At 48.7% G+C, this 24935-nt stretch overlaps 1 protein-coding gene across 1 annotated transcript in view; it reads left to right on the forward strand.

Moving 5' to 3' along the window:
• Positions 1-23601, forward strand: part of LOC139367895 (mitochondrial calcium uniporter) — a 129173-nt gene extending 105572 nt beyond the window's left edge. Inside the window, exons 3-9 of the mRNA XM_071106265.1 lie at positions 7190-7253; positions 9979-10149; positions 16557-16661; positions 16878-17038; positions 18380-18583; positions 18939-19055; positions 21788-23601. Of these exons, the coding sequence (XP_070962366.1) occupies positions 7190-7253; positions 9979-10149; positions 16557-16661; positions 16878-17038; positions 18380-18583; positions 18939-19055; positions 21788-21871 (906 nt within the window). The 3' untranslated portion in view covers positions 21872-23601. The remainder of the gene's footprint in view (positions 1-7189; positions 7254-9978; positions 10150-16556; positions 16662-16877; positions 17039-18379; positions 18584-18938; positions 19056-21787) is intronic.
• Positions 23602-24935: the final 1334 nt, after the last annotated feature.

Raw genomic sequence — 24935 nt, forward strand, 5'->3', positions numbered from 1 at the left:
CTTCCAAAGTTGTGGCAAAATGGCTTAAGGACAACAAAGTCAAGGTATTGGAGTGATCATCACAAAGCCCTGACCTCCATCCTATAGAAAATTTGTTGGCAGAACAAAAAATGTGTGTGTGAGCAAAAAGGCCTACAGACCTGACTCAGTTACACCAGCTCTGTCAGGAGGAATGGGCCAGAATTCACCCAACTTATTGTGGGAAGCTTGTGGAAGGCTACCTGAAATGTTTGATCCAAGTTAAACACTTTAAAGGCAATGCTACCAAATACTAATTGAGTGTATGTAAACTTCTGACCCACTGGGAATGTGAAGAAAGAAATAAAAGCTGAAATAAATCATTCTCTCTACTATTATTCTGACATTTCACATTCTTAAAATAAAGTGGTGATCCTAACTGACCTAAGACAGGGATTTTTTACTGGAATTAAATGTCAGGAATTGTGAAAAACTGAGTTTAAATGTATTTGGCTACGGTGTATGTAAACTTCTGACTTCAACTGTACGTTTGATAAACCCAATGTACCACAACGCACTGCAACTGCCTCTGCAGCGCCGCGTTTCATTGGAAATGAATGGAATTCTGGTGTACCAAAATGCAATGACGCTGTCAGTGTGTGTGTTTGCCGTGGCTGGAATGGTGTGAAGCTCGTGGACTCTGGAGCAGTGGAAATGCGTTCTCTGGAGTGATGAATGACACTTCACCATCTGGCAGTCCGACGGATGTATCAGGGTTTGGCGGATGCCAGGAGAACGCTACCTGCCCCAATGTGTAGTGCCCAACTGTAAAGTTTGGTGGAGGAGGCCCCTTAGTTCCAGTGAAGGGAAATCTTAACGTTACAGCATACAATGACATTCTAGATGATTCTGTGCTTCCAACTTTGTGGCAACAGTTTGGGGAAGACCCTTTCCTGTTTCAGCATGACAGTGACCCTGTGCATAAAGCAAGGCCCATACAGAAATGGTTTGTCGAGATCGTTGTGGAAGAACTTGACTGGCCTCCACAGAGCCCTGACCTTAACTCCATCGAACACCTTTGGGATGAATTGGAACAGCGACTGTGAGCCAGGCCTAATCGCCCAACATCAGTGACCGACCTCACTAATGCTCTTGTGGCTGAGTGGAAGCAAGTCCCCGCAGCAATGTTCCAACATCTAGTGGAAAGCCTTCCCAGAAGAGTAGAGGCACACACAAGCACACACACACACATTACAGAATGTCTCTCTCTGCACAATCTGATCAGCAGCAGTCTCAGCATAGTAATCAGTATTACATTGCGCTGCTGCTAATCGTTACCGACACACACACATACACACACACTCCCTTGGGTAACAGGGTGTGTGTTACGACTAAAATTAGGTTATAGTTTTTCATCCTGGCAAGCTCTTGTATGTGTGCTAGCTAAGCGATATCTATCACAAGCAACACACACACATATGCATGCTATACGACACACACATACACACACACACACTGTCAGGAAGGCAGGTGCATTTTAGACTGTGTTTCATGTGGTGCTATCCAGACTGGCCTGTGTGTCTGTGTGAGCCTGTGTGTCTGTGTGAGATTAGCCTGTGTGTCTGTGTGAATGAGTGTTTCGTTGCAGCTGTCTGGCTCTATGTGTCCTCTCGACATCCTCCCGGTCTGTATCTGAAAACATAGCAATAACGAAGATTCGGCTCAAACCTTTTTATAGTTAGATCAAGTTTTGGGGCTCAAAGGGTGTTTATTAAGGGAAGGAAATGTAGTATTATTTAAGGTTGATGCCCTTTAAGCATCAGCAGATATCAAACTGAGGCGTTTCTTGCTTCGTCGGCTGATTCAGAGGTCTAGAGAGAGGCGTTGTAATAGCCTCCTGGAGTCTGTTAACGCACCCGGTACGTTAATCTAAGTAACATAATAAATCCCATCAAAATCCTTCAGTTTAAACCAGATATATCTGTTTTTTTGTTGTTTGATTTGTCTCAATACACCGCATCTGCCAATGGCGGCTTTCCGTATCCGCGGTGACAGGTGGTCGAGCTACAGCGGTGTTTCTCAGACCGTGAGGTCATCCTGGGACATCTGTCTTCTCACGTAATCGTCTGTAGCTTCCGAACGGTTTGACCCACAAAAACGAATATATGATAATATATATACAGATATATATATATATATGTCATTTTTTGGGGGGGGTAGGCATAAAACTACCTCCAGACGGATCCCGGTAACCGGGCTACCTCCAGACGGATCCCGGTAACCGGGCTACCTATATATATATATATATATATATATATATATATGGAAAGATGAGACTCTCGCGAACACGATGGTGTTCTCCGCTCTACAACCCCCACAAGTGTCACGGGATCCGTCTGGAGGTGGCCCGGCTACCGGGATCCGTCTGGAGGTGGCCTGCTTACCGGGATCCGTCTGGAGGTGGCCTGGTTACCGGGATCCGTCTGGAGGTGGCCTGGTTACCGGGATCCGTCTGGAGGTGGCCTGGTTGACCGGGATCCGTCTGGAGGTGGCCCGGTTACCGGGATCCGTCTGGAAGTGGCCCGGTTACCGGGATCCGTCTGGAGGTGGCCTGGTTACCGGGATCCGTCTGGAGGTGGCCCGGTTACCGGGATCCGTCTGGAGGTGGCCCGGTTACCGGGATCCGTCTGGAGGTGGCCTGGTTGACCGGGATCCGTCTGGAGGTGGCCTGGTTACCGGGATCCGTCTGGAGGTAACCTGGCTACCGGGATCCGTCTGGAGGTAACCTGGCTACCGGGATCCGTCTGGAGGTAACCTGGCTACCGGGATCCGTCTGGAGGTAACCTGGTTACCGGGATCCGTCTGGAGGTAGCCCGGTTATCGGGATCCGTCTGGAGGTAGCCCGATTACCGGGATCCGTCTGGAGGTAGCCTGGTTACCGGGATCCTTCTGGAGGTAGCCTGGTTACCGGGATCCGTCTGGAGGTGGCCCGGTTACCGGGATCCGTCTGGAGGTGGCCCGGTTACCAGGATCCGTCTGGAGGTGGCCCGGTTACCGGGATCCGTCTGGAGGTAGTTTTATGCCTACCCTAAAAATGTGGTTAAATATGTGTTAAAAAAATATGATATATACATTGGGGTCCAAAAAGACTGGCTCCACTGACTGGCAATGCACAAACAATACATTAAACAATATAAACAATATAATTGTAAAGAGAAACTCAAAAATACCAACATGTGAGAAATACTGTACTTTAATAATGTTCCAATGGAACCCACCAAAATCATACAATTATTTAATACAAAATACATTTCACTAAAATCAAGGTTTCATAATTATTGGCACTCCTCATTTAGTATTTAGTGCAACCACCTCTGGTAAGGATAACAGCATGGACTTTCCTGTAATGTTTGACAAGGTTAAGGAACACATTTGGAGGGATTTTGGGCCATTCCTCTATGCAGATCCTTTCAAGATCCTTCACATTCTTGGGTTTGTGCTTATCAACTTCCCTCTTCCACTCAGCCTACATGTTTTCGATTGGTTTGAGGTCCGGCCATGACAGAACATTGATTTTGTTGTCACATAACCATTTCTGTGTGGATCTTGAGGTATGGTTTGGGTCATTGTCTTGTTGGAGAGACCACCTATGGCCAAGTCCCAGCCTTCTGGCAGAGGCAACCAGATTGTCAGCCAAAATTGCCTGGTACTTAGTGGAATTGATTATGCCATTTATCTTAACCAGTGCCCCTGGACCTCTGGAATTAAAACAGCCCCAAAACATCACTGACCCCCCTCCATATTTCACCGTGGGTATGAGGTGCCTCTCCTTGTATGCATCTCTGTTTTGACGCTGTTTCTGACTAAAACGTTCAATTTTGGTCTCATCGGACCAGAGCACATTCTTCCAATCATAATTTAAATTATGTTTGGTAAACTCCAAGCGCTTTGTGTCTGTGTCTTAGGGTCAGAAAGGGCTTTCTTCTGGCAACCCTTCCAAAGAGCCTGTGGTTGTGGAGGTGGAGTCTGATGGTGCTTTCTTCTGGCAACCCTTCTAAAGAGCCTGTGGTTGTGGAGGTGGAGTCTGATGGTGCTTTCTTCTGGCAACCCTTCTAAAGAGCCTGTGGTTGTGGAGGTGGAGTCTGATGGTGCTTTCTTCTGGCAACCTTCCAAAGAGCCTGTGGTTGTGGAGGTGGAGTCTGATGGTGCTTTCTTCTGGCAACCCTTCTAAAGAGCCTGTGGTTGTGGAGGTGGAGTCTGATGGTGCTTTCTTCTGGCAACCCTTCCAAAGAGCCTGTGGTTGTGGAGGTGGAGTCTGATCGTGCTTTCTTCTGGCAACCCTTCCAAAGAGCCTGTGGTTGTAGAGGTGGAGTCTGATGGTGCTTTCTTCTGGCAACCCTTCCAAAGAGCCTGTGGTTGTGGAGGTGGAGTCTGATGGTGCTTTCTTCTGGCAACCCTTCCAAAGAGCCTGTGGTTGTGGAGGTGGAGTCTGATGGTGCTTTCTTCTGGCAACCCTTCCAAAGAGCCTGTGGATGTGGAGGTGGAGTCTGATGGTGCTTTCTTCTGGCAACCCTTCCAAAGAGCCTGTGGTTGTGGAGGTGGAGTCTGGTGGTGCTTTCTTCTGGCAACCCTTCCAAAGAGCCTGTGGTTGTGGAGGTGGAGTCTGATGGTGCTTTCTTCTGGCAACCCTTCCAAAGAGCCTGTGGATGTGGAGGTGGAGTCTGATGGTGCTTTTTGAAACCTGGTGACCCCAAGACACACCAAGGCCTGCAACTCTTTCAGTGATTCTTGGGGATTTAGTTGCTTCTCTCACCATCCTCCTCCCTATCTTGGGGGGCAAAATGCATTTGCGTCCTTTATCCGTGAGGTTTTCAACTGTTCCATATCTTTTGAATGTTTTAATAATTGTCCTGACGATGCTCAGTGGTATATTCAATCGTTTGTGAATCTCCTTTTAGCCATTTCCAGATTTATGAAGGTCTACGACCATCTGTCTCTTTTCAACTGCCAGTTCTTTTGTTTTCTTCATCGTGTTGGATGACAAAGGGATATTGCATGCGTGTTACCTCATGTTTATACCCTAGTGAAACAGGAAGTGATGTAATGGCTCAATATAGTTCCTTAAGACTTAAAGAAACTTAAAGAAGTGGAATTTAATTCCTGTTTTAATGTTGGTAGATGTTATTTACAATAATATTTAAAGGTGCCATTAATTGTTTATCCTTGATTTGGAGGACATTGATTTTTAATTAAATCAATAAATGATTTTGAAACATAAAAGTACAGTATTTCTCTCATGTTGGTATTTTGAGTTTATCTCCATAATTATATTGTTTATATTTTTTTTAAGTATTGTTTGTGCATTGCCAGTCAGGGGTGGCAGTAATTTTGGAGCCCACTGTATATACATTTCCTGACACCTCAAAAACAGTGTCCACCCCACCACTGTTTTGGTAAACATAATAATAATAATCTGTTGGGAACTGCTTATATTTGTGTAAATTTAATTGCCATATGTGAATTGGAAATGTTTTTTTTTTTTTGCGTATCTCAACTCTCTTGTGTGAGACACCATTGGAGAGTGGGGTCACGGCCAGGGCAATTGGAGCAATTTGGGTTACTAGCCCAACTCTCTGACCGCTAGGCTACCTGCCGCCATGTAAACAGCTGAGAGATGGAGCTGGTGTGTGCATTCTGTAACAGTTGTCAAGGTCGGGCTTAGTCTGGCTGTTGGACTGAAAGCCCAGTCTGGCTAATGCAGTGTTTGGCAGACTCATTCTCTGATTGACAGATGGCAAGCTAATCAATGATCGACTGGCTGACTGATTGACTGGCTGACTGTCAGGTGGGACTTGAGTCTCCATGGAAGAGCTGCACCCCAGGTTTTACTTTGTCACAGTACAGAGATGGATACAGGAACCCACTGCGCCACAGGGCCCACTGCGCCACAGGGCCCACTGCGCCACAGGTGACTCAAATCAAATATTATTCGTCACATCCTTCACAAACAACAGGCGTAGACTGACAGTGAAATGATTACGGCCCTTCCCAACAATGGAGAGAGTAAGAAAATACAGAAATTCTAGAACAATTATACCACGAGGAATAAATACACACTGAGTAACGATAACTTGACTATATACACGGAGTACCAGTACCGGGTCAATGTTCAGGGGTACCAGGTCATTGAGGTAGGTCATGTACATACAAGTGGGGCTAAAGTGACTGATAATACACAGGAGCAGAGATAGATTCTACAGGGATACTGGGCCCAGAGAGGACATCACAGGACCAGATTCTACAGGGATACTGGGCCCAGAGAGGACATCACAGGACCAGATGCTACAGGGATACTGGGCCCAGAGAGGACATCACAGGACCAGATTCTACAGGGATACTGACATACCTGACGGAGAGATGTACCCAGACACCCTGACGGAGAGACGTACGCTGACGGAGAGACGTACCCTGACGGAGAGACGTACCAGACACCCTGTTTCTCATCCTCGTGCACTCTTCTCTCCCTCTCCTCCCCCTCTCCTCTCCCTCTCCTCACCCTCTCCTCCCCCTCTCCCTCTCCTCTCCCTCTCCTCTCCCTTTCCTCCCCCTCTCTTTCCCCCTCCTTTAATTCTCTCTGTGGGAGTAATTCTGACAGGCCTTGTCTGCCTTTAAAAGGCTTCCTCTATGCTCAGGGCAACAGTGACATACTGTCTTGTGTTGTCCCTAAACTAATTCAACTCATGCGGAGACCAAATAGGAACTAACTATCGGGAGGGAGGGGAGGGGAAGGAGGGAGGGATGGGAGGGAGGGAAGGGGAGGTGTCCTAGCACCTCTTTCCTCCCTGCTCAGACAGCTGTGTGTGTTATAACTTGTTTCTACTGTGTAAAACTCTCCCATTACTCTGACAGTCAGAATGCATTCAGTTGCTCATCTGGTAAAATAATGTTTCTGTAAACAATATATAGTGTCTGTCCTTTTTGAATTCAAATCAAAAGTTATTTAGACAACACATTGTGTACAAACTGATTTGTCTGTTTAAATGAAGAGGCTGAACTGGTATTTGTCAAGTTGATTTCAAACAGACAATATAATACTTTTCTTTCTCTCTCTCTCTCGCTCTCTCTCTCTGTCTCTCTCTCTCTCTCTGTCTCTCTCTCTCTCTGTCTCTCTCTGTCTCTCTCTGTCTCTCTCTCTCTCTGTCTCTCTCTCTCTCTGTCTCTCTCTCTCTAGGGATGGAGGGGTGCCCCCTCATGGCAGGGCCAGAGACTACTGAGTTCCTCCACCACTCCAGAAGGTGAGTGTTTATACAGCACTCTGTCATGGAGGCATTCTGGGTAATGTGGTTTGGTGCTGAGTCATATAGGTTTTTCAGTCAGAAACAGATTGTTGTGGAACAGCTGACTTTGAGATGGTGCTCAGGACTCAAGGTAGAGCCTCAGGCCTCAAGTCAAAGGTAGAGAGGGGGTAGGGGCTTCTCCTGTCAGACCCAGAGAGGTAGAGAGGGGCTAGGGGCTTCCCCTGTCAGATCCAGAGAGGTAGAGAGGGGTAGGGGCTTCCCCTGTCAGATCCAGAGAGGTAGAGAGGGGGTAGGAGCTTCCCCTGACAGATCCAGAGAGGTAGAGAGGGGGTAGGGGCTTCCCCTGACAGATCCAGAGAGGTAGAGAGGGGGTAGGGGCTTCCCCTGACAGATCCAGAGAGGTAGAGAGGGGGTAGGGGCTTCCCCTGTCAGATCCAGAGAGGTATAGAGGGGGTAGGGGCTTCCCCTGTCAGATCCAGAGAGGTATAGAGGAGGTAGGGGCTTCCCCTGTCAGACCCAGAGAGGTAGAGAGGGGTAGGGGCTTCCCCTGTCAGATCCAGAGAGGTAGAGAGGGGTAGGGGCTTCCCCTGTCAGACCCAGAGAGGTAGAGAGGGGGTAGGGGCTTCCCCTGTCAGATCCAGAGAGGTAGAGAGGGGGTAGGGGCTTCCCCTGTCAGACCCAGAGAGGTATAGAGGGGGTAGGGGCTTCCCTTGTCCGATTCAGTGAGGTAGAGAGGGGGTAGGGGCTTCCCCTGACAGATTCAGTGAGGTAGAGAGGGGGTAGGGGCTTCCCCTGACAGATTCAGTGAGGTAGAGAGGGGTAGGGGCTTCCCCTGTCAGATTCAGTGAGGTAGAGAGGGGGTAGGGGCTTCCCCTGTCAGATCCAGAGAGGTAGAGAGGGGTAGGGGCTTCCCCTGTCAGATCCAGAGAGGTAGAGAGGGGGTAGGAGCTTCCCCTGACAGATCCAGAGAGGTAGAGAGGGGGTAGGGGCTTCCCCTGACAGATCCAGAGAGGTAGAGAGTGGGTAGGGGCTTCCCCTGACAGATCCAGAGAGGTAGAGAGGGGGTAGGGGCTTCCCCTGTCAGATCCAGAGAGGTATAGAGGGGGTAGGGGCTTCCCCTGTCAGATCCAGAGAGGTATAGAGGAGGTAGGGGCTTCCTCTGTCAGACCCAGAGAGGTAGAGAGGGGTAGGGGCTTCCCCTGTCAGATCCAGAGAGGTAGAGAGGGGTAGGGGCTTCCCCTGTCAGACCCAGAGAGGTAGAGAGGGGGTAGGGGCTTCCCCTGTCAGATCCAGAGAGGTAGAGAGGGGGTAGGGGCTTCCCCTGTCAGACCCAGAGAGGTAGAGAGGGGGTAGGGGCTTCCCCTGTCCGATTCAGTGAGGTAGAGAGGGGGTAGGGGCTTCCCCTGACAGATTCAGTGAGGTAGAGAGGGGGTAGGGGCTTCCCCTGACAGATTCAGTGAGGTAGAGAGGGGTAGGGGCTTCCCCTGTCAGATTCAGTGAGGTAGAGAGGGGGTAGGGGCTTCCCCTGTCAGATCCAGAGAGGTAGAGAGGGGGTAGGGGCTTCCCCTGTCAGATCCAGAGAGGTAGAGAGGGGGTAGGGTCTTCCCCTGACAGATTCAGTGAGGTAGAGAGGGGTAGGGGCTTCCCCTGACAGATTCGGTGAGGTAGAATGGGGGTAGGGGCTTCCCCTGTCAGACCCAGAGAGGTAGAGATGGGGTAGGGGCTTCCCCTGTCAGACCCAGAGAGGTAGAGAGGGGGTAGGGGCTTCCCCTGACAGATCCAGAGAGGTAGAGAGGGGGTAGGGGCTTCCCCTGACAGATCCAGAGAGGTACAGATGGGTAGGGGCTTCCCCTGTCACACCCAGAGAGGTAGAGAGGGGGTAGGGGCTTCCCCTGACAGACCCAGAGAGGTAGAGAGGGGGTAGGGGCTTCCCCTGACAGACCCAGAGAGGTAGAGAGGGGGTAGGGCTTCCCCTGACAGATTCAGAGAGTCTGCATTCTGCTTAATATAGTTTGCCAATACTACTCGTCAGAGATAGGAGTTTTGGCCTGATATGAGCTCAGTACAGTAGATGCCTGGGATTCCCCTGTCAGGTTAGCTTGTCAGTACTAATCAGCACCAGCAGTCTGTGTTGTTGTTTTAGAACAGTAGACTGAGTCCTTAATTCCCCTGTCAGCCCTGGACCCAGAAACAGTTTCTCCTCAGCTCTGGAGAGACAAAGATGGCCTTGACCCATCACTGGAGAGAAACCGGGAGTTGATTAGCCTGCCCGAAAACTTGGTGGGACGTTAGTTTGGAGCGAACAGCTCAGCAGTCTCTCTCTCTCTCAGCCACAGCCAGCAGTCATTAATTTTGAAGGAGAAACTGGCATCTGTTCTGAGGAGAACTGAAAGGTTATGGAGAGGGAGAGAGAGGGAGAGAGAGGGAGAGAGAGAGAGGGAGAGAGAGGGAGAGAGAGGGCTAAGGGAGTGGGGGAGGGGTACAGTAGCTAAGGGAATGGGGGAGGGGTACAGTAGCTAAGGGAGTGGGGGAGGGGTACAGTAGCTAAGGGAGTGGGGGAGGGGTACAGTAGCTAAGGGAGTGGGGGAGGGGTACAGTAGCTAAGGGAATGGGGGAGGGGTACAGTAGCTAAGGGAGTGGGGGAGGGGTACAGTAGCTAAGGGAATGGGGGAGGGGGGAGTATGTGTATGAAATCATGTTGTTGTCTCCTGCCCCCCTCCAGAGGTGACGGTGGTGTACCAGAATGGACTGCCGGTGATCTCGGTCAGTTTGCCGTCCCGTAGGGAGCGATGCCAGTTCACTCTGAAGCCCCTCAGTGACTGTGTTGGGGTGTTCCTCACACAGCTGCAGACAGAGGACAGGGGTATCGACCGTGTAGCCATCTACTCTACAGGTAACACACACACACACACTCACACACGCAAACACACACATCTATCCTACCTTTTCTTTCTAAGGTCTTCAAAAGCCAAGTTAACAAATAGATCACCGACCATTTCGAATCGCACCGTACCTTCTCCACGATGCAATCTGGTTTCCGAGCTGTTCACGGGTGCACCTCAGCCACGCTCAAGGTCCTAAACGATATCATAACTGCCATCGATAATCGACAGTACTGTGCAGCCGTCTTCATCGACCTGGCCAAGGCTTTCGGCTCTGTCAATCACAACATTCTATCGGAAGACTCAACAGCTTTGGTTTCTCAAATGATTGCCTCGCCTGGTTCACCAACTACTTCTCAGACAGAGTTCAGTGTGTCAAATCGGAGGGCCTGTTGTCCGGACCTCTGGCAGTCTCTATACATCAATGATGACGCTCTTGCTGCTGGTGATTCTCTGATCCACCTCTACGCAGACAACAGAATTCTGTATACATCTGGCCCTTCTTTGGACACTGTGTTAACTAACCTCCAGACGAGCTTCAATGCCACACAATTATCCTTCTGTGGCCTCCAATTGCTCTTAAATACAAGTAAAACTAAATGCATGCTCTTCAACCGATCGCTACCTGCACCTGCTCGCCTGTCCAACATCACTACTCTGGACGGCTCTGACTTAGAATACGTGGACAACTACAAATACCTAGGTGTCTGGTTAGACTGTAAACTCTCCTTCCAGACTCACATTAAGCATCTCCAATCCAAAATTAAATCTAGAATCGGCTTCCTATTTCGCAACAAAGCCTCCTTCACTCATGCTGCCAAACATACCCTTGTAGAACTGACTATTCTACCGATCCTCGACTTCGGGGATGTAATTTACAAAATAGCCTCCAACACTCTACTCAACAAATTGGATGCATTATATCACAGTGCCATCCGTTTTGTTACCAAAGCCCCATACACTACCCACCACTGTGACCTGTATGCTCTCGTTGGCTGGCCCTCGCTTCATATTCGTCGCCAAACTGGCTCCAGGTCATCTATAAGTCTTTGCTAGGTAAAGCCCCGCCTTATCTCAGCTCACTGATCACCATAGCAGCACCCACCCGTAGAACGCACTCCAGCGGCTATATCTCTCTGGTCACCCCCAAAGCCAATTCCTCCTTTGGTCGCCTTTCCTTCCAGTTCTCTGCTGCCAATGACTGGAACGAACTGCAAAAATCACTGAAGCTGGAGACTCATATCTCCATCACTAGCTTTAAGCACCAGCTATCAGAGCAGCTCACAGATCACTGCACCTGTACATAGCCCATCTGTAAATAGCCCATCCAACAACCTCATCCCATACTGTATTTATTTTGCTCCTTTGCACCCCAGTATCTCTACTTGCACACTCATCTTCTGCACATCTACCATTCCAGTGTTTAATTGCTATATTGTAATTATTTCACCACTATGGCCTATTTATTGCTTTACCTCCCTTATCCTACCTCATTTGCACTCACTGTATATAGACTTTTTCTATTGTATTATTGATTGTATGTTTGTTTATTCCATGTGTAACTCTGTGTTGTTGTTTGTGTCGCACTGCTATGCTTTATCTTGGCCAGGCCGCAGTTGTAAATGAGAACTTGTTCTCAACTAGCCTACCTGGTTAAATAAAGGTGAAATGAAATAAACACACACAACCACACAGCTATACCACAACCATGAAGAGCATGTAGGCCGTCATTGTAAATAAGAATTTGTTCTTAACTGACTTGCCTAGTTAAATAAAGGTTAAAATTTTTTTTAAATGCAGCACAGACAGGGCCTTAAATTAGTTAACCACTCTGTTCTACCAGTTGTAATCCTGGTTGTTGTAGACACTAGTTAACCACTCTGTTCTACCAGTAGTAATCCTGGTTGTTGTAGACGCTAGTTAACCACTCTGTTCTATCAGTAGTAATCCTGGTTGTTGTGGACACTAGTTAACCACTCTATCAGTAGTAATCCTGGTTGTTGTAGACACTAGTTAACCACTCTATCAGTAGTAATCCTGGTTGTTGTAGACACTAGTTAACCACTCTGTTCTACCAGTAGTAATCCTGGTTGTTGTAGACACTAGTTAACCACTCTGTTCTACCAGTAGTAATCCTGGTTGTTGTAGACACTAGTTAACCACTCTGTTCTACCAGTAGTAATCCTGGTTGTTGTAGACACTAGTTAACCACTCTGTTCTATCAGTAGTAATCCTGGTTGTTGTAGACACTAGTTAACCACTCTGTTCTACCAGTAGTAATCCTGGTTGTTGTAGACACTAGTTAACCACTCTGTTCTATCAGTAGTAATCCTGGTTGTTGTAGACACTAGTTAACCACTCTGTTCTATCAGTAGTAATCCTGGTTGTTGTAGACACTAGTTAACCACTCTGTTCTATCAGTACTAATCCTGGTTGTTGTAGACACTAGTTAACCACTCTGTTCTATCAGTAGTAATCCTGGTTGTTGTAGACACTAGTTAACCACTCTGTTCTACCAGTAGTAATCCTGGTTGTTGTAGACGCTAGTTAACCACTCTGTTCTATCAGTAGTAATCCTGGTTGTTGTGGACACTAGTTAACCACTCTATCAGTAGTAATCCTGGTTGTTGTAGACACTAGTTAACCACTCTATCAGTAGTAATCCTGGTTGTTGTAGACACTAGTTAACCACTCTGTTCTACCAGTTGTAATCCTGGTTGTTGTAGACGCTAGTTAACTACTCTGTTCTATCAGTAGTAATCCTGGTTGTTGTAGACACTAGTTAACCACTCTGTTCTATCAGTAGTAATCCTGGTTGTTGTAGACACTAGTTAACCACTCTGTTCTACCAGTTGTAATCCTGGTTGTTGTAGACACTAGTTAACCACTCTGTTCTACCAGTAGTAATCCTGGTTGTTGTAGACGCTAGTTAACCACTCTGTTCTATCAGTAGTAATCCTGGTTGTTGTGGACACTAGTTAACCACTCTATCAGTAGTAATCCTGGTTGTTGTAGACACTAGTTAACCACTCTATCAGTAGTAATCCTGGTTGTTGTAGACACTAGTTAACCACTCTGTTCTACCAGTTGTAATCCTGGTTGTTGTAGACGCTAGTTAACTACTCTGTTCTATCAGTAGTAATCCTGGTTGTTGTAGACACTAGTTAACCACTCTGTTCTATCAGTAGTAATCCTGGTTGTTGTAGACACTAGTTAACCACTCTGTTCTACCAGTTGTAATCCTGGTTGTTGTAGACACTAGTTAACCACTCTGTTCTACCAGTAGTAATCCTGGTTGTTGTAGACGCTAGTTAACCACTCTGTTCTATCAGTAGTAATCCTGGTTGTTGTGGACACTAGTTAACCACTCTATCAGTAGTAATCCTGGTTATTGTAGACACTAGTTAACCACTCTATCAGTAGTAATCCTGGTTGTTGTAGACACTAGTTAACCACTCTGTTCTACCAGTTGTAATCCTGGTTGTTGTAGACGCTAGTTAACTACTCTGTTCTATCAGTAGTAATCCTGGTTGTTGTAGACACTAGTTAACCACTCTGTTCTATCAGTAGTAATCCTGGTTGTTGTAGACACTAGTTAACCACTCTGTTCTACCAGTTGTAATCCTGGTTGTTGTAGACACTAGTTAACCACTCTGTTCTACCAGTAGTAATCCTGGTTGTTGTAGACGCTAGTTAACCACTCTGTTCTATCAGTAGTAATCCTGGTTGTTGTGGACACTAGTTAACCACTCTATCAGTAGTAATCCTGGTTGTTGTAGACACTAGTTAACCACTCTATCAGTAGTAATCCTGGTTGTTGTAGACACTAGTTAACCACTCTGTTCTACCAGTAGTAATCCTGGTTGTTGTAGACACTAGTTAACCACTCTGTTCTACCAGTAGTAATCCTGGTTGTTGTAGACACTAGTTAACCACTCTGTTCTACCAGTAGTAATCCTGGTTGTTGTAGACACTAGTTAACCACTCTGTTCTATCAGTAGTAATCCTGGTTGTTGTAGACACTAGTTAACCACTCTGTTCTACCAGTAGTAATCCTGGTTGTTGTAGACACTAGTTAACCACTCTGTTCTACCAGTTGTAATCCTGGTTGTTGTAGACACTAGTTAACCACTCTGTTCTACCAGTAGTAATCCTGGTTGTTGTAGACACTAGTTAACCACTCTGTTCTACCAGTTGTAATCCTGGTTGTTGTAGACACTAGTTAACCACTCTGTTCTACCAGTTGTAATCCTGGTTGTTGTAGACACTAGTTAACCACTCTGTTCTACCAGTAGTAATCCTGGTTGTTGTAGACACTAGTTAACCACTCTGTTCTACCAGTTGTAATCCTGGTTGTTGTAGACACTAGTTAACCACTCTGTTCTACCAGTAGTAATCCTGGTTGTTGTAGACACTAGTTAACCACTCTGTTCTACCAGTAGTAATCCTGGTTGTTGTAGACACTAGTTAACCACTCTGTTCTACCAGTTGTAATCCTGGTTGTTGTAGACACTAGTTAACCACTCTGTTCTACCAGTAGTAATCCTGGTTGTTGTAGACGCTAGTTAACCACTCTGTTCTATCAGTAGTAATCCTGGTTGTTGTGGACACTAGTTAACCACTCTATCAGTAGTAATCCTGGTTGTTGTAGACACTAGTTAACCACTCTATCAGTAGTAACCCTGGTTGTTGTAGACACTAGTTAACCACTCTGTTCTACCAGTAGTAATCCTGGTTGTTGTAGACACTAGTTAACCACTCTATCAGTAGTAATCCTGGTTGTTGTAGACACTAGTTAACCACTCTATCAGTAGTAATCCTGGTTGTTGTAGACACTAGTTAACCACTGTTCTACCAGTAGTAATCCTGGTTGTTGTTGACACTAGTTAACCACTCTGTTCTATCAGTAGTAATCCTGGTTGTTGTAGACACTAGTTAACCACTCTGTTCTATCAGTAGTAATCCTGGTTGTTGTAGACACTAGTTAACTGCGAACCCTCACAATGAGTGCCCCCCCCCTCCCTCCCCCCATCAAAGTTGCCTATCCCTTATGTAGATAATAGTTACCCGCGCTGTACAATCAGTAGTAATCCTGGTTGTTGTAGACACTAGTTAACTGCGAACCCTCATGATGAGTGCCCCCCCCTCCCTCCCCCCATCAAAGTTGCCTATCCCTTATGTAGATAATAGTTACCCGCGCTGTACAATCAGTAGTAATCCTGGTTGTTGTAGACACTAGTTAACTGCGAACCCTCATGATGAGTGCCTCCCCCCCCTCCCTCCCCCCATCAAAGTTGCCTATCCCTTATGTAGATGATAGTTACCCGCGCTGTACAATCAGTAGTAATCCTGGTTGTTGAAGACACTAGTTAACTGCGAACCCTCATGATGAGTGCCTCCCCCCCTCCCTCCCCCCATCAAAGTTGCCTATCCCTTATGTAGATGATAGTTACCCGCGCTGTACAATCAGTAGTAATCCTGGTTGTTGAAGACACTAGTTAACTGCGAACCCTCATGATGAGTGCCTCCCCCCCCTCCCTCCCCCCATCAAAGTTGCCTATCCCTTATGTAGATAATAGTTACCCGCGCTGTACAATCAGTATTCGGGCATATTGCCACAATACCCATTCAGTCCGATGCTCATTATTATTTATGTGCTTCCCAAATGGCACCCTATTCCCTATTTAGTGGTCAGGAGTAGTGCACTCTATATGGAATAGGGTACCGTGCAGGACGAAGCCATTCTCCATTACCGATGGTGCTCATTATCCTCTAACAAGTGGTGCAGATGTCTTCACTCTGAGGCTGTGATATCCGACCTGCCTCCCAAATGGCACCCTTTCCCCTAATTAGTGCACTACTACCGATAGGGGTCTGATCAAAAGTAGTGCACTGCCTAGGGAATAGGAATCAATTTGGGACACAGGCACAATCTCCATTAGAAGGTCTCAGAGGCCTTTTCTACATTCACATAGCTCCCTATTTCAACCCTTATAGTGCACAACCTCTGACCAGAGCCCTATTGTCCCTGGTTAAACGTAGTGCACTATGTAGGGAATAGTGTGCCAGTTGGGAGACAAGCCAGAGAAATAGGCTAAATGTTACTGCCATGAAATGATGAGGATGTGAAGTGTGTTTCAAGTAGCAGAGTGTGGTCTCATGACTGATATCCCTTTGTTTCTGTCTCTCTCCCTCTCTCTTTGTCTCTTTCCATTCTCCATCTTCTCTCCCTCCCCTCCCCCTCTCCCTCTCTCCCCTCCCTCTCCCTCTCCCCTCCCTCCTCCCTCCCCTCTCCCTCCCTCCCCTCTCCCTCCCTCCCCCTCTCCCCTCCCTGTTTCCCCTCTCCCTCCCTCCCTCCCCTCCCTCCTCCCCTCCCTCCCTCCTCCCCTCCCCCTCTCCCCTCCCTCCCTCCCTCCAGATGGGGCGAGAGTAGCCTCTTCTACAGGGATAGACATCCTGCTGTTGGATGACTTCAACCTGGTCATCAACGACGTTACACACCTGGTTCGACCGCCACGGAGAGGTGAGATTGACCAGGGGTCAGGAGATGAAAACACATTTATTTTGTACTTCATACTTTTAAGAGGTGAAAGTAGGCATTTGTTTGTCTGTCTGTCTGTCTGTCTGTCTGTCTGTCTGTCTCTACCTTCTAACCCTCTGTGTGTCTGTAGATCTCCTAGCCAATGACGAGGCAGAGCCTGTCTGTTTCTACCTTCTAACCCTCTGTGTGTGTCTTTAGATCTCCTAGCCAATGACGAGGCAGAGCGTCTGAACGACGTTAAGTTCCTGGTTCAGCAGCTCTACACCACCATGCGTATAGAAGAGCATCAGCTTAGTAAAGAGAAGGAACTGGTGGTCAGACTGGAGGACCTCAACTCACAGCTACGTCCTCTAGAGAAGGTACGGAACACACACAGTCACTTATTGGCATTAAGTACATTTGTAAATATCACTTTTTTTCTGTCTTCTGATGGACATGAATTACTGTGTTTAGAATTCCATTCACTTTATGGTTAATGTTAGGGGGGGGGGGGGGGGGGTAGAGAACTGCATGGTTAATGTTTAGGGGGGGGGGGGGGGGGGGTAGAGAACTGCATGGTTAATGTTAAGGGGGTGGGGGGTAGAGAACTGCATGGTTAATGTTTAGGGGGGGGTAGAGAACTGCATGGTTAATGTTTAGGGGGGGGGGGTAGAGAACTGCATGGTTAATGTTTAGCATGGGGGGGGATAGAGAACTGCATGGTTAATGTTTAGGAGGGGGGGGTAGAGAACTGCATGGTTAATGTTTAGGGGGGGGGGGTAGAGAACTGCATGGTTAATGTTTAGGGGGGGGGGTAGAGAACTGCATGGTTAATGTTTGGGGGGGGTAGAGAACTGCATGGTTAATGTTAAGGGGGGGATAGAGAACTGCATGGTTAATGTATAGGGGGGGGTAGAGAACTGCATGGTTAATGTTTAGAGGGGGGGTAGAGAACTGCATGGTTAATGTTTAGGGGGGGGGATAGAGAACTGCATGGTTAATGTTTAGCATGGGGGGGGATAGAGAACTGCATGGTTAATGTTAAGGGGGGGATAGAGAACTGCATGGTTAATGTATAGGGGGGGGTAGAGAACTGCATGGTTAATGTATAGGGGGGGGTAGAGAACTGCATGGTTAATGTTTAGGGGGGGGGATAGAGAACTGCATGGTTAATGTTTAGGGGGAGGGTAGAGAACTGCATGGTTAATGTTTAGGGGGGGGGATAGAGAACTGCATGGTTAATGTTTAGCATGGGGGGGGGGGGGGTAGTAAAGGCTCAATACAACTGTGTTCAGCAGTTTACTCCCAAGGAAAGGATGGACTCAAGCCAGCACATTTGGAGAGTTCATTCACAAATCAATGGATGGTAGTGATGGTAGTGTGACGGTAGTGAGTGAGTTATATATTATATCTATCTCTTAGCTGATGCTTTTATCCAACGCTACTTTATTGTTTTTACTCTTTATGCAATGCGCAATGCAGAGAACACCGGAAGAAGAATGATCATTAATTACCATAGTGAATTATTGTAATGTTTGTTTGTGTCAATTAATCCCATAATGGATAGGTTTACCAATTGGCGATTTGACACGGGGGGGGGGGAATGTGTGGTCCCGGGAATCAAACCCGCTTTCCTGGTGTTGCAAGCACTACATTCTTAACAACTGAGTTGGTGTTCCTTTTTATGACTGATGGCTGTCTCTGATTGGCTGTTTGCCCAGGTGAGGGAGGAGCTGAGTCGTAAGGCGGAGCGTCGTACCACCTGGGTGCTGTGGGGGGGCATGGCCTACATGGCAACACAGTTTGGGATCCTGGCGCGTCTCACCTGGTGGGAGTACTCCTGGGACATCATGGAGCCTGTCACCTACTTCATTACCTACGCTACCGCCATGGCTATGTACTCCTACTACGTACTCACACGCCAGGTAACACACACACACACACACACACACACACACCCTCTATAGCACACAGCAAATCCAAGCATTTTACAGGGCCAGACTGTGTTTGTGTGTTTAAAGAACAAGTTTCACTTTTTTTAAAGTCTAGTAGCGTTTTTGGAGCAGGTTCATTCGTGTTTGGTTCATTCGCGTTTGGCTCATTCGCGTTTGATTCATTCGCGTTTGGCTCATTCGCGTTTGGCTCATTCACGGATGTGTCCTCGTTTTCCTGTTGGTGTACAGTATGTATACAGTATATTCCTTAGTAGAAGTTGTAGCATTCTGGAGTAGGTGTATTTGTGTGTTGTGTTATTGTGACAGAATATCCCCCGTCCTGTAGGAGTACATCTACCCAGACGCCAGGGACAGACAGTACCTGCTGTTCTTCCACAAGGGGGTGAAGAGACAACGCTTTGACATCTACAAGTACAACGAGCTGAAAGACACTATCGCTGAGGTAGGCACTAACCCTGACACGGACACCAACTCAAACACGAACCCCGACACTAACCCCGACACGGACACCAACTCCAACACTAACCCCGACACGGACACCAACTCCAACACTAACCCCGACACGGACACCAACTCAAAAACTAACCCCGACACTGAACCCGACACCAACCACGACCGCGACACTAACACCAACTCTAACCTCGCTACTGACACCAACCCCTACACTATTCCCAACTCCAACACTAACCTCGCTACTGACACTAACCCCTACACTGACCCCGACACTATTCCCAACTCCAACACTAACCTCGCTACTGACACTAACCCCTACACTGACCCCGACACTGACCCCGACACTGACCCTGACACTGACCCCAACCCCGACACTGACCCCGACACTGACCCCAACCCCGACACTAACCCCACCCGACACTAACCCAAACACTACCTCAACCCCGACACCAACTCAAACACTAACCCCGACACTGACCACAACCCCGACACTAACCCCGACATTGACCCCAACCCCGACACTAACCCCGACACTGACACCAAACCCGACACTAACCCCGACACTGACCCCAACCACGACACTAACCCCACCCGACACTAACCCAAACACTACCCCGACACTAACCCCGACATTGACCCCAACCCCGACACTAACCCCGACACTGACACCAACCCCGACACTAACCCCGACACTAACCCCGACCACGACACCAACCCCGACACTGACACCAACCCCGACACTAACCCCGACACTGACCCCAACCACGACACTAACCCCACCCGACACTAACCCAAACACTACCCTGACACTAACCCCGACATTGACCCTAACCCCGACACTAACCCCGACACTGACCCCGACCACGACACTAACCCCGACACTAACCCCGACCACGACACCAACCCCGACACTGACACCAACCCCGACACTAACCCCGACATTGACACTAACCCCGACACTAACCCCAACCCCGACACTAACCCCGACACTGACACCAACCCCGACACTAACCCCGACACCAACCCCAACCACGACACGAACCCCGACACTGACACCAACCCCGACACTAACCCAGACACTAACCCCGACCCCGACACTGACCCCGACACTAACCCCGACCCCGACACTGACCCCGACCCCGACACTGACCCCGACACTAACTCCGACACTAACCACAACCCCGACACTAACCCCAACCACGACACTGACCCCGACACTGACCACAACCCCGACACTAACCCCGACCCCGACACCATCCCCGACACTAACCCCGACACTGACACCAAACCCGACACTAAACCCAACCCCGACACTGACACCAACCCCGACACTAATCCCGACACTGACCCCAACCACGACACTAACCCCACCCGACACTAACCCAAACACTACCCTGACACTAACCCCGACATTGACCCCAACCCCGACACTAACCCCGACACTGACACCAACCCCGACACTAACCCCGACCACGACACCAACCCCGACACTGACACCAACCCCGACACTAACCCCGACATTGACACTAACCCCGACACTAACCCCAACCCCGACACTAACCCCGACACTGACACCAACCCCGACACTAACCCCGACACCAACCCCGACCACGACACCAACCCCAACCACGACACCAACCCCAACCACGACACCAACCCCGACACTAACCCCGACACTGACCCCAACCCCGACACCAACCCCCCGACACCAACCCCGACCCCGACACTGACCCCAACCCCGACACTGACCCCGACACTGACCACAACCCCGACACTAACCCCGACCCCGACACCATCCCCGACACTAACCCCGACACTGACACCAAACCCGACACTAAACCCAACCCCGACACTAACCCCGACACTGACACTAACCCCGACACTAACCCCGACACTGACCCCGACACTGACCCCAACCCCGACACTAACCCAAACACTACCCCAACCCCGACACTGACCCCGACACTAACCCCGACACTAACACCAACCCGACACTAACCCCAACATTTACCCTGACACTAACCCCAACACTGACACCACCCCGACACTGTCCCCAACCCCGACACTGATCCCGACATTGACCCCAACTCCGACACTAACCCCGACACTGACCCCGACCACGACACCAACCCCGACACCAACCTTGACACTAACCCCGACACTGACCCCGACCCGACACTAACCCCACCCAACACTGACCCCACCCCCGACATAAACCCCATCCCCGACACTAACCCCACCCGACACTGACCCCAATACTAACCCCAACCCCGACACTAACCCCAACCCCGACACTAACCCCAACCCTGACACTAACCCCGACACTAACCCCAACCCCGACACTAACCCCAACCCCGACACTAACCCCAACATTAACCCCAACCCCAACATTAACCCCAACCCCGACACTAACCCCACCCGACACTGACCCCGACACTGACCCCAACCCCGACACTGACCCCAACCCCGACACTAACCCCATCCCCGACATTAACCCCGACACTAACCCCGATACCAACCCTATGTAGGCAGGAACAGATGCAGGCTGGCATGCTAGCACACAGACAAACACAGGCATGCACACATTAACACACATTAACATGCTTTCACAAAATGTACCCTGTCATGGTTTTATAATCTGGATTGAAATGTTATGACAAAAAATTTGCAATTGTAGAAGGAATTCACACATTTCTCATACTATTCTCCCCCCCCCCCCAGGTGGAGTTAGATCTGAAACGCCTGAGGGACCCCCTCCAGCTCCAACTCCCTGTCCAGCAACTCACCGCCGCCAGCAAAGATTGATGGGAAGAGTGATGTCCTCCTCTGCTTTCTTCAACTATCCCTCCACTCCTCCATCCTTCCTTTCCTTACCCTTCTCCATCCTTCCTTTCCTTACCCTCCTCCCTCCCTCCTTTCCTTACCCTTCTCCATCCCTATTTCCTTACCCTCCTCCCTCCCTCCTTTCCTTACCCTTCTCCATCCCTCCTTTCCTTACCCTCCTCCCTCCCTCCTTTCCTTACCCTTCTCCATCCCTCCTTTCCTTACCCTCCTCCCTCCCTCCTTTCCTTACCCTTCTCCATCCCTCCTTTCCTTACCCTCCTCCCCTCCTCCATCCTTCCTTTCCTTATCCTCTTCCATCCCTTCTTTCCTTACCCTCTTCTTCTCCTCCATCCCTCCTTTCCTTACCCTCTTCCTCTCCTCCATCCCTCCTTTCCTTATCCTCCTCCATCCCTCCTTTCCTTACCCTCCTCCCCTCCTCCATCCCTCCTTTCCTTACCCTCTTCTTCTCCTCCATCCCTCCTTTCCTTATTCTCCTCCATCCCTCCTTTCCTTATCCTCCTCCTCCATCCCTCCTTTCCTTATCCTCCTCCATCCCTCCTTTCCTTACCCTCTTCCTCTCCTTCATCCCTTCTTTCCTTATCCTCCTCCATCCCTCCTTTCCTTACCCTCTTCCTCTCCTTCATCCCTCCTTTCCTTACCCCCCTCCTCTCTCTCCATCCGTCCACCTTTACTCCTCTTTGTTAAAACCCTTCCCTTTAGCGACCGACCGTGGAAGTTTTTCTTCTTTTTTTTTTACATTTTCTCCTTTCTTAAATTTCTCTGACTTGAAAACTCAAATTATAAAGTAAACCCATCTGTAGAGGAGGTTTAGAAAGAACAGAAACTGAATCAAATTGTGTCTGGGGGTGGAGATTAAGATGAAACTGGGTGCTATGGATATGCAACAGGACTTCAGCACAGCCTGCAGGAAGCTCTAGGGGACGTACAGGAAGTGACACGCTGCAGTGTGAGGAGTTACAGCGGAGGTGGAGGGGGGCAGACAAATGGACACGTCTATAAGTGTGTGTGGTGATATCCCGGGACTCCAACCCCAAGCCACTTAACAGTTGCTATATCTATGTGTTAGCTAGGCCCACAGTGCAGCATTCAAACACACACACACACCACTCCTGTGGGGCCTCGGGACGTCTGTGTCCTATGAATATCCTCTACCTGGGAACCTCTTGCTCCACCCCCTGACTTTTAACCTCAGCCCTCTGACCTCTGCATGCACGGAGGACATGGCTGTGATTGGACAAGGGTTCCTGTGACCCTCTAGGTGACCGTGAACGTTGACCTTGGCCGACCCCTTTTGTCTCGTCTGATTGGCTGTGGCCAACCCTGCCCCGCCTGTAACCAGTTCCCGCCCTCTCTGCCTGACGGACAGCTACCCACAGAGCATATTGCTAATGATGACAAGGACCTTTTATCAGGCGCCTTTCAGATTGTCACAGCCTTTACAGGAAGTGGATAGACGGAGTTGAGGTCAGGTGACCACACCTCACTTCCTATTCCTGTTGTTGACTTTCTATCGACTTCCTGTTTCCTGTAACATGCTGCGCCGGGATTGGAGGATAGTACTTCCGATAACAACATCACTGTGTGTTCCAGTATTCCCAGATGTTTTACTTTAGAAGCTATATTTGTTATGAGAAACAATATACTAATAATATACAATCAATCCCAATGAAGATAGAGGAGGTTTAGATCATTCAGTGGGGGGAGGAGCTCTCTCTTTAACATCCTATATCAGTAATATAGTTGATATACCATATCTGTATCTCTTCAGTAATGTCTCAACCATACAGGACCCCCGTATCAATAGGTTCTCCCCACTTCTTCTCTCACACACTGTTCTCATTGTACTACCAGCAATATAGCCCACCAAGGCTTCATAGACAAACACCCATCATCCACAAACAGAGTTCTGAGAAGGATTTCTGGCCCAGAGATTCCACGTGCCACTCACATATCCTACAATTCCTTCCAACTACACTATAACTCATATCAGCCAAGAGAACATTGTAGAACCCTCACAAACAGCTGTGATGTACCCCTGTAGAACCCTCACAAACAGCTGTGATGTACCCCCGTAGAACCCTCACAAACAGCTGTGATGTACCCCTGTAGAACCCTCACAAACAGCTGTGATGTACCCCCGTAGAACCCTCACAAACAGCTGTGATGTACCCCTGTAGAACCCTCACAAACAGCTGTGATGTACCCCTGTAGAACCCTCACAAACAGCTGTGATGTACCCCCGTAGAACCCTCACAAACAGCGACGATGTACCCCTGTAGAACCCTCACAAACAGCTGTGATGTACCCCCGTAGAACCCTCACAAACAGCGACGATGTACCCCCGTAGAACCCTCACAAACAGCTGTGATGTACCCCCGTAGAACCCTCACAAACAGCGACGATGTACCCCTGTAGAACCCTCACAAACAGCTGTGGCCCGACTGTGTACCATTTCTGAATATGCTCACCTCTTTACACCAACCTAATTGTGAGGATATAAAGAAAGAGACATATTAATATTGTAATAATAATGTCTGTGTGTGTGTGCGCGCGTGGGATCTCCACGGAACGTGGTGCCTTTGTGGGACAGACTGTTTAGAGCAGTAAGGGAAACATACATAGACAGATATTTCTAGTCTCAGAGGATTGGAATCATCATATTGGAAGAGACCTTCATCGTCAAATGTCTATGACCGAACCATCTGTACCATCAGTATAGGTCTATTCATGCTGAGTAAGCTATGTTCAGCAAACTGGTACTCTACAATTTAATGAACAGAGATAGACTCTGAGAATGGGGATGAGGTAAGCAAAATGTGTGTGTGTGTGTGTGTGTGTGAGAGAGCGAGGTGTGTGTCCGTGTGTGTGTGTGTGTGTGTGTGTGAGAGGGAGTGAAGTGTGTGTGTGTGTGAGGGAGAGGGTGTGAGGTGTGTGTGTGTGAGAGGGTGTGAGGTGTGTGTGTGTGAGAGGGAGTGAGGTGTGTGTGTGTGTGTGAGAGGGTGTGAGGTGTGTGTGTGTGAGAGGG

The sequence above is a fragment of the Oncorhynchus clarkii genome, chromosome 16 (assembly GCF_045791955.1).
Source record: "Oncorhynchus clarkii lewisi isolate Uvic-CL-2024 chromosome 16, UVic_Ocla_1.0, whole genome shotgun sequence".
Taxonomy (NCBI): Eukaryota; Metazoa; Chordata; class Actinopteri; order Salmoniformes; family Salmonidae; genus Oncorhynchus; species Oncorhynchus clarkii.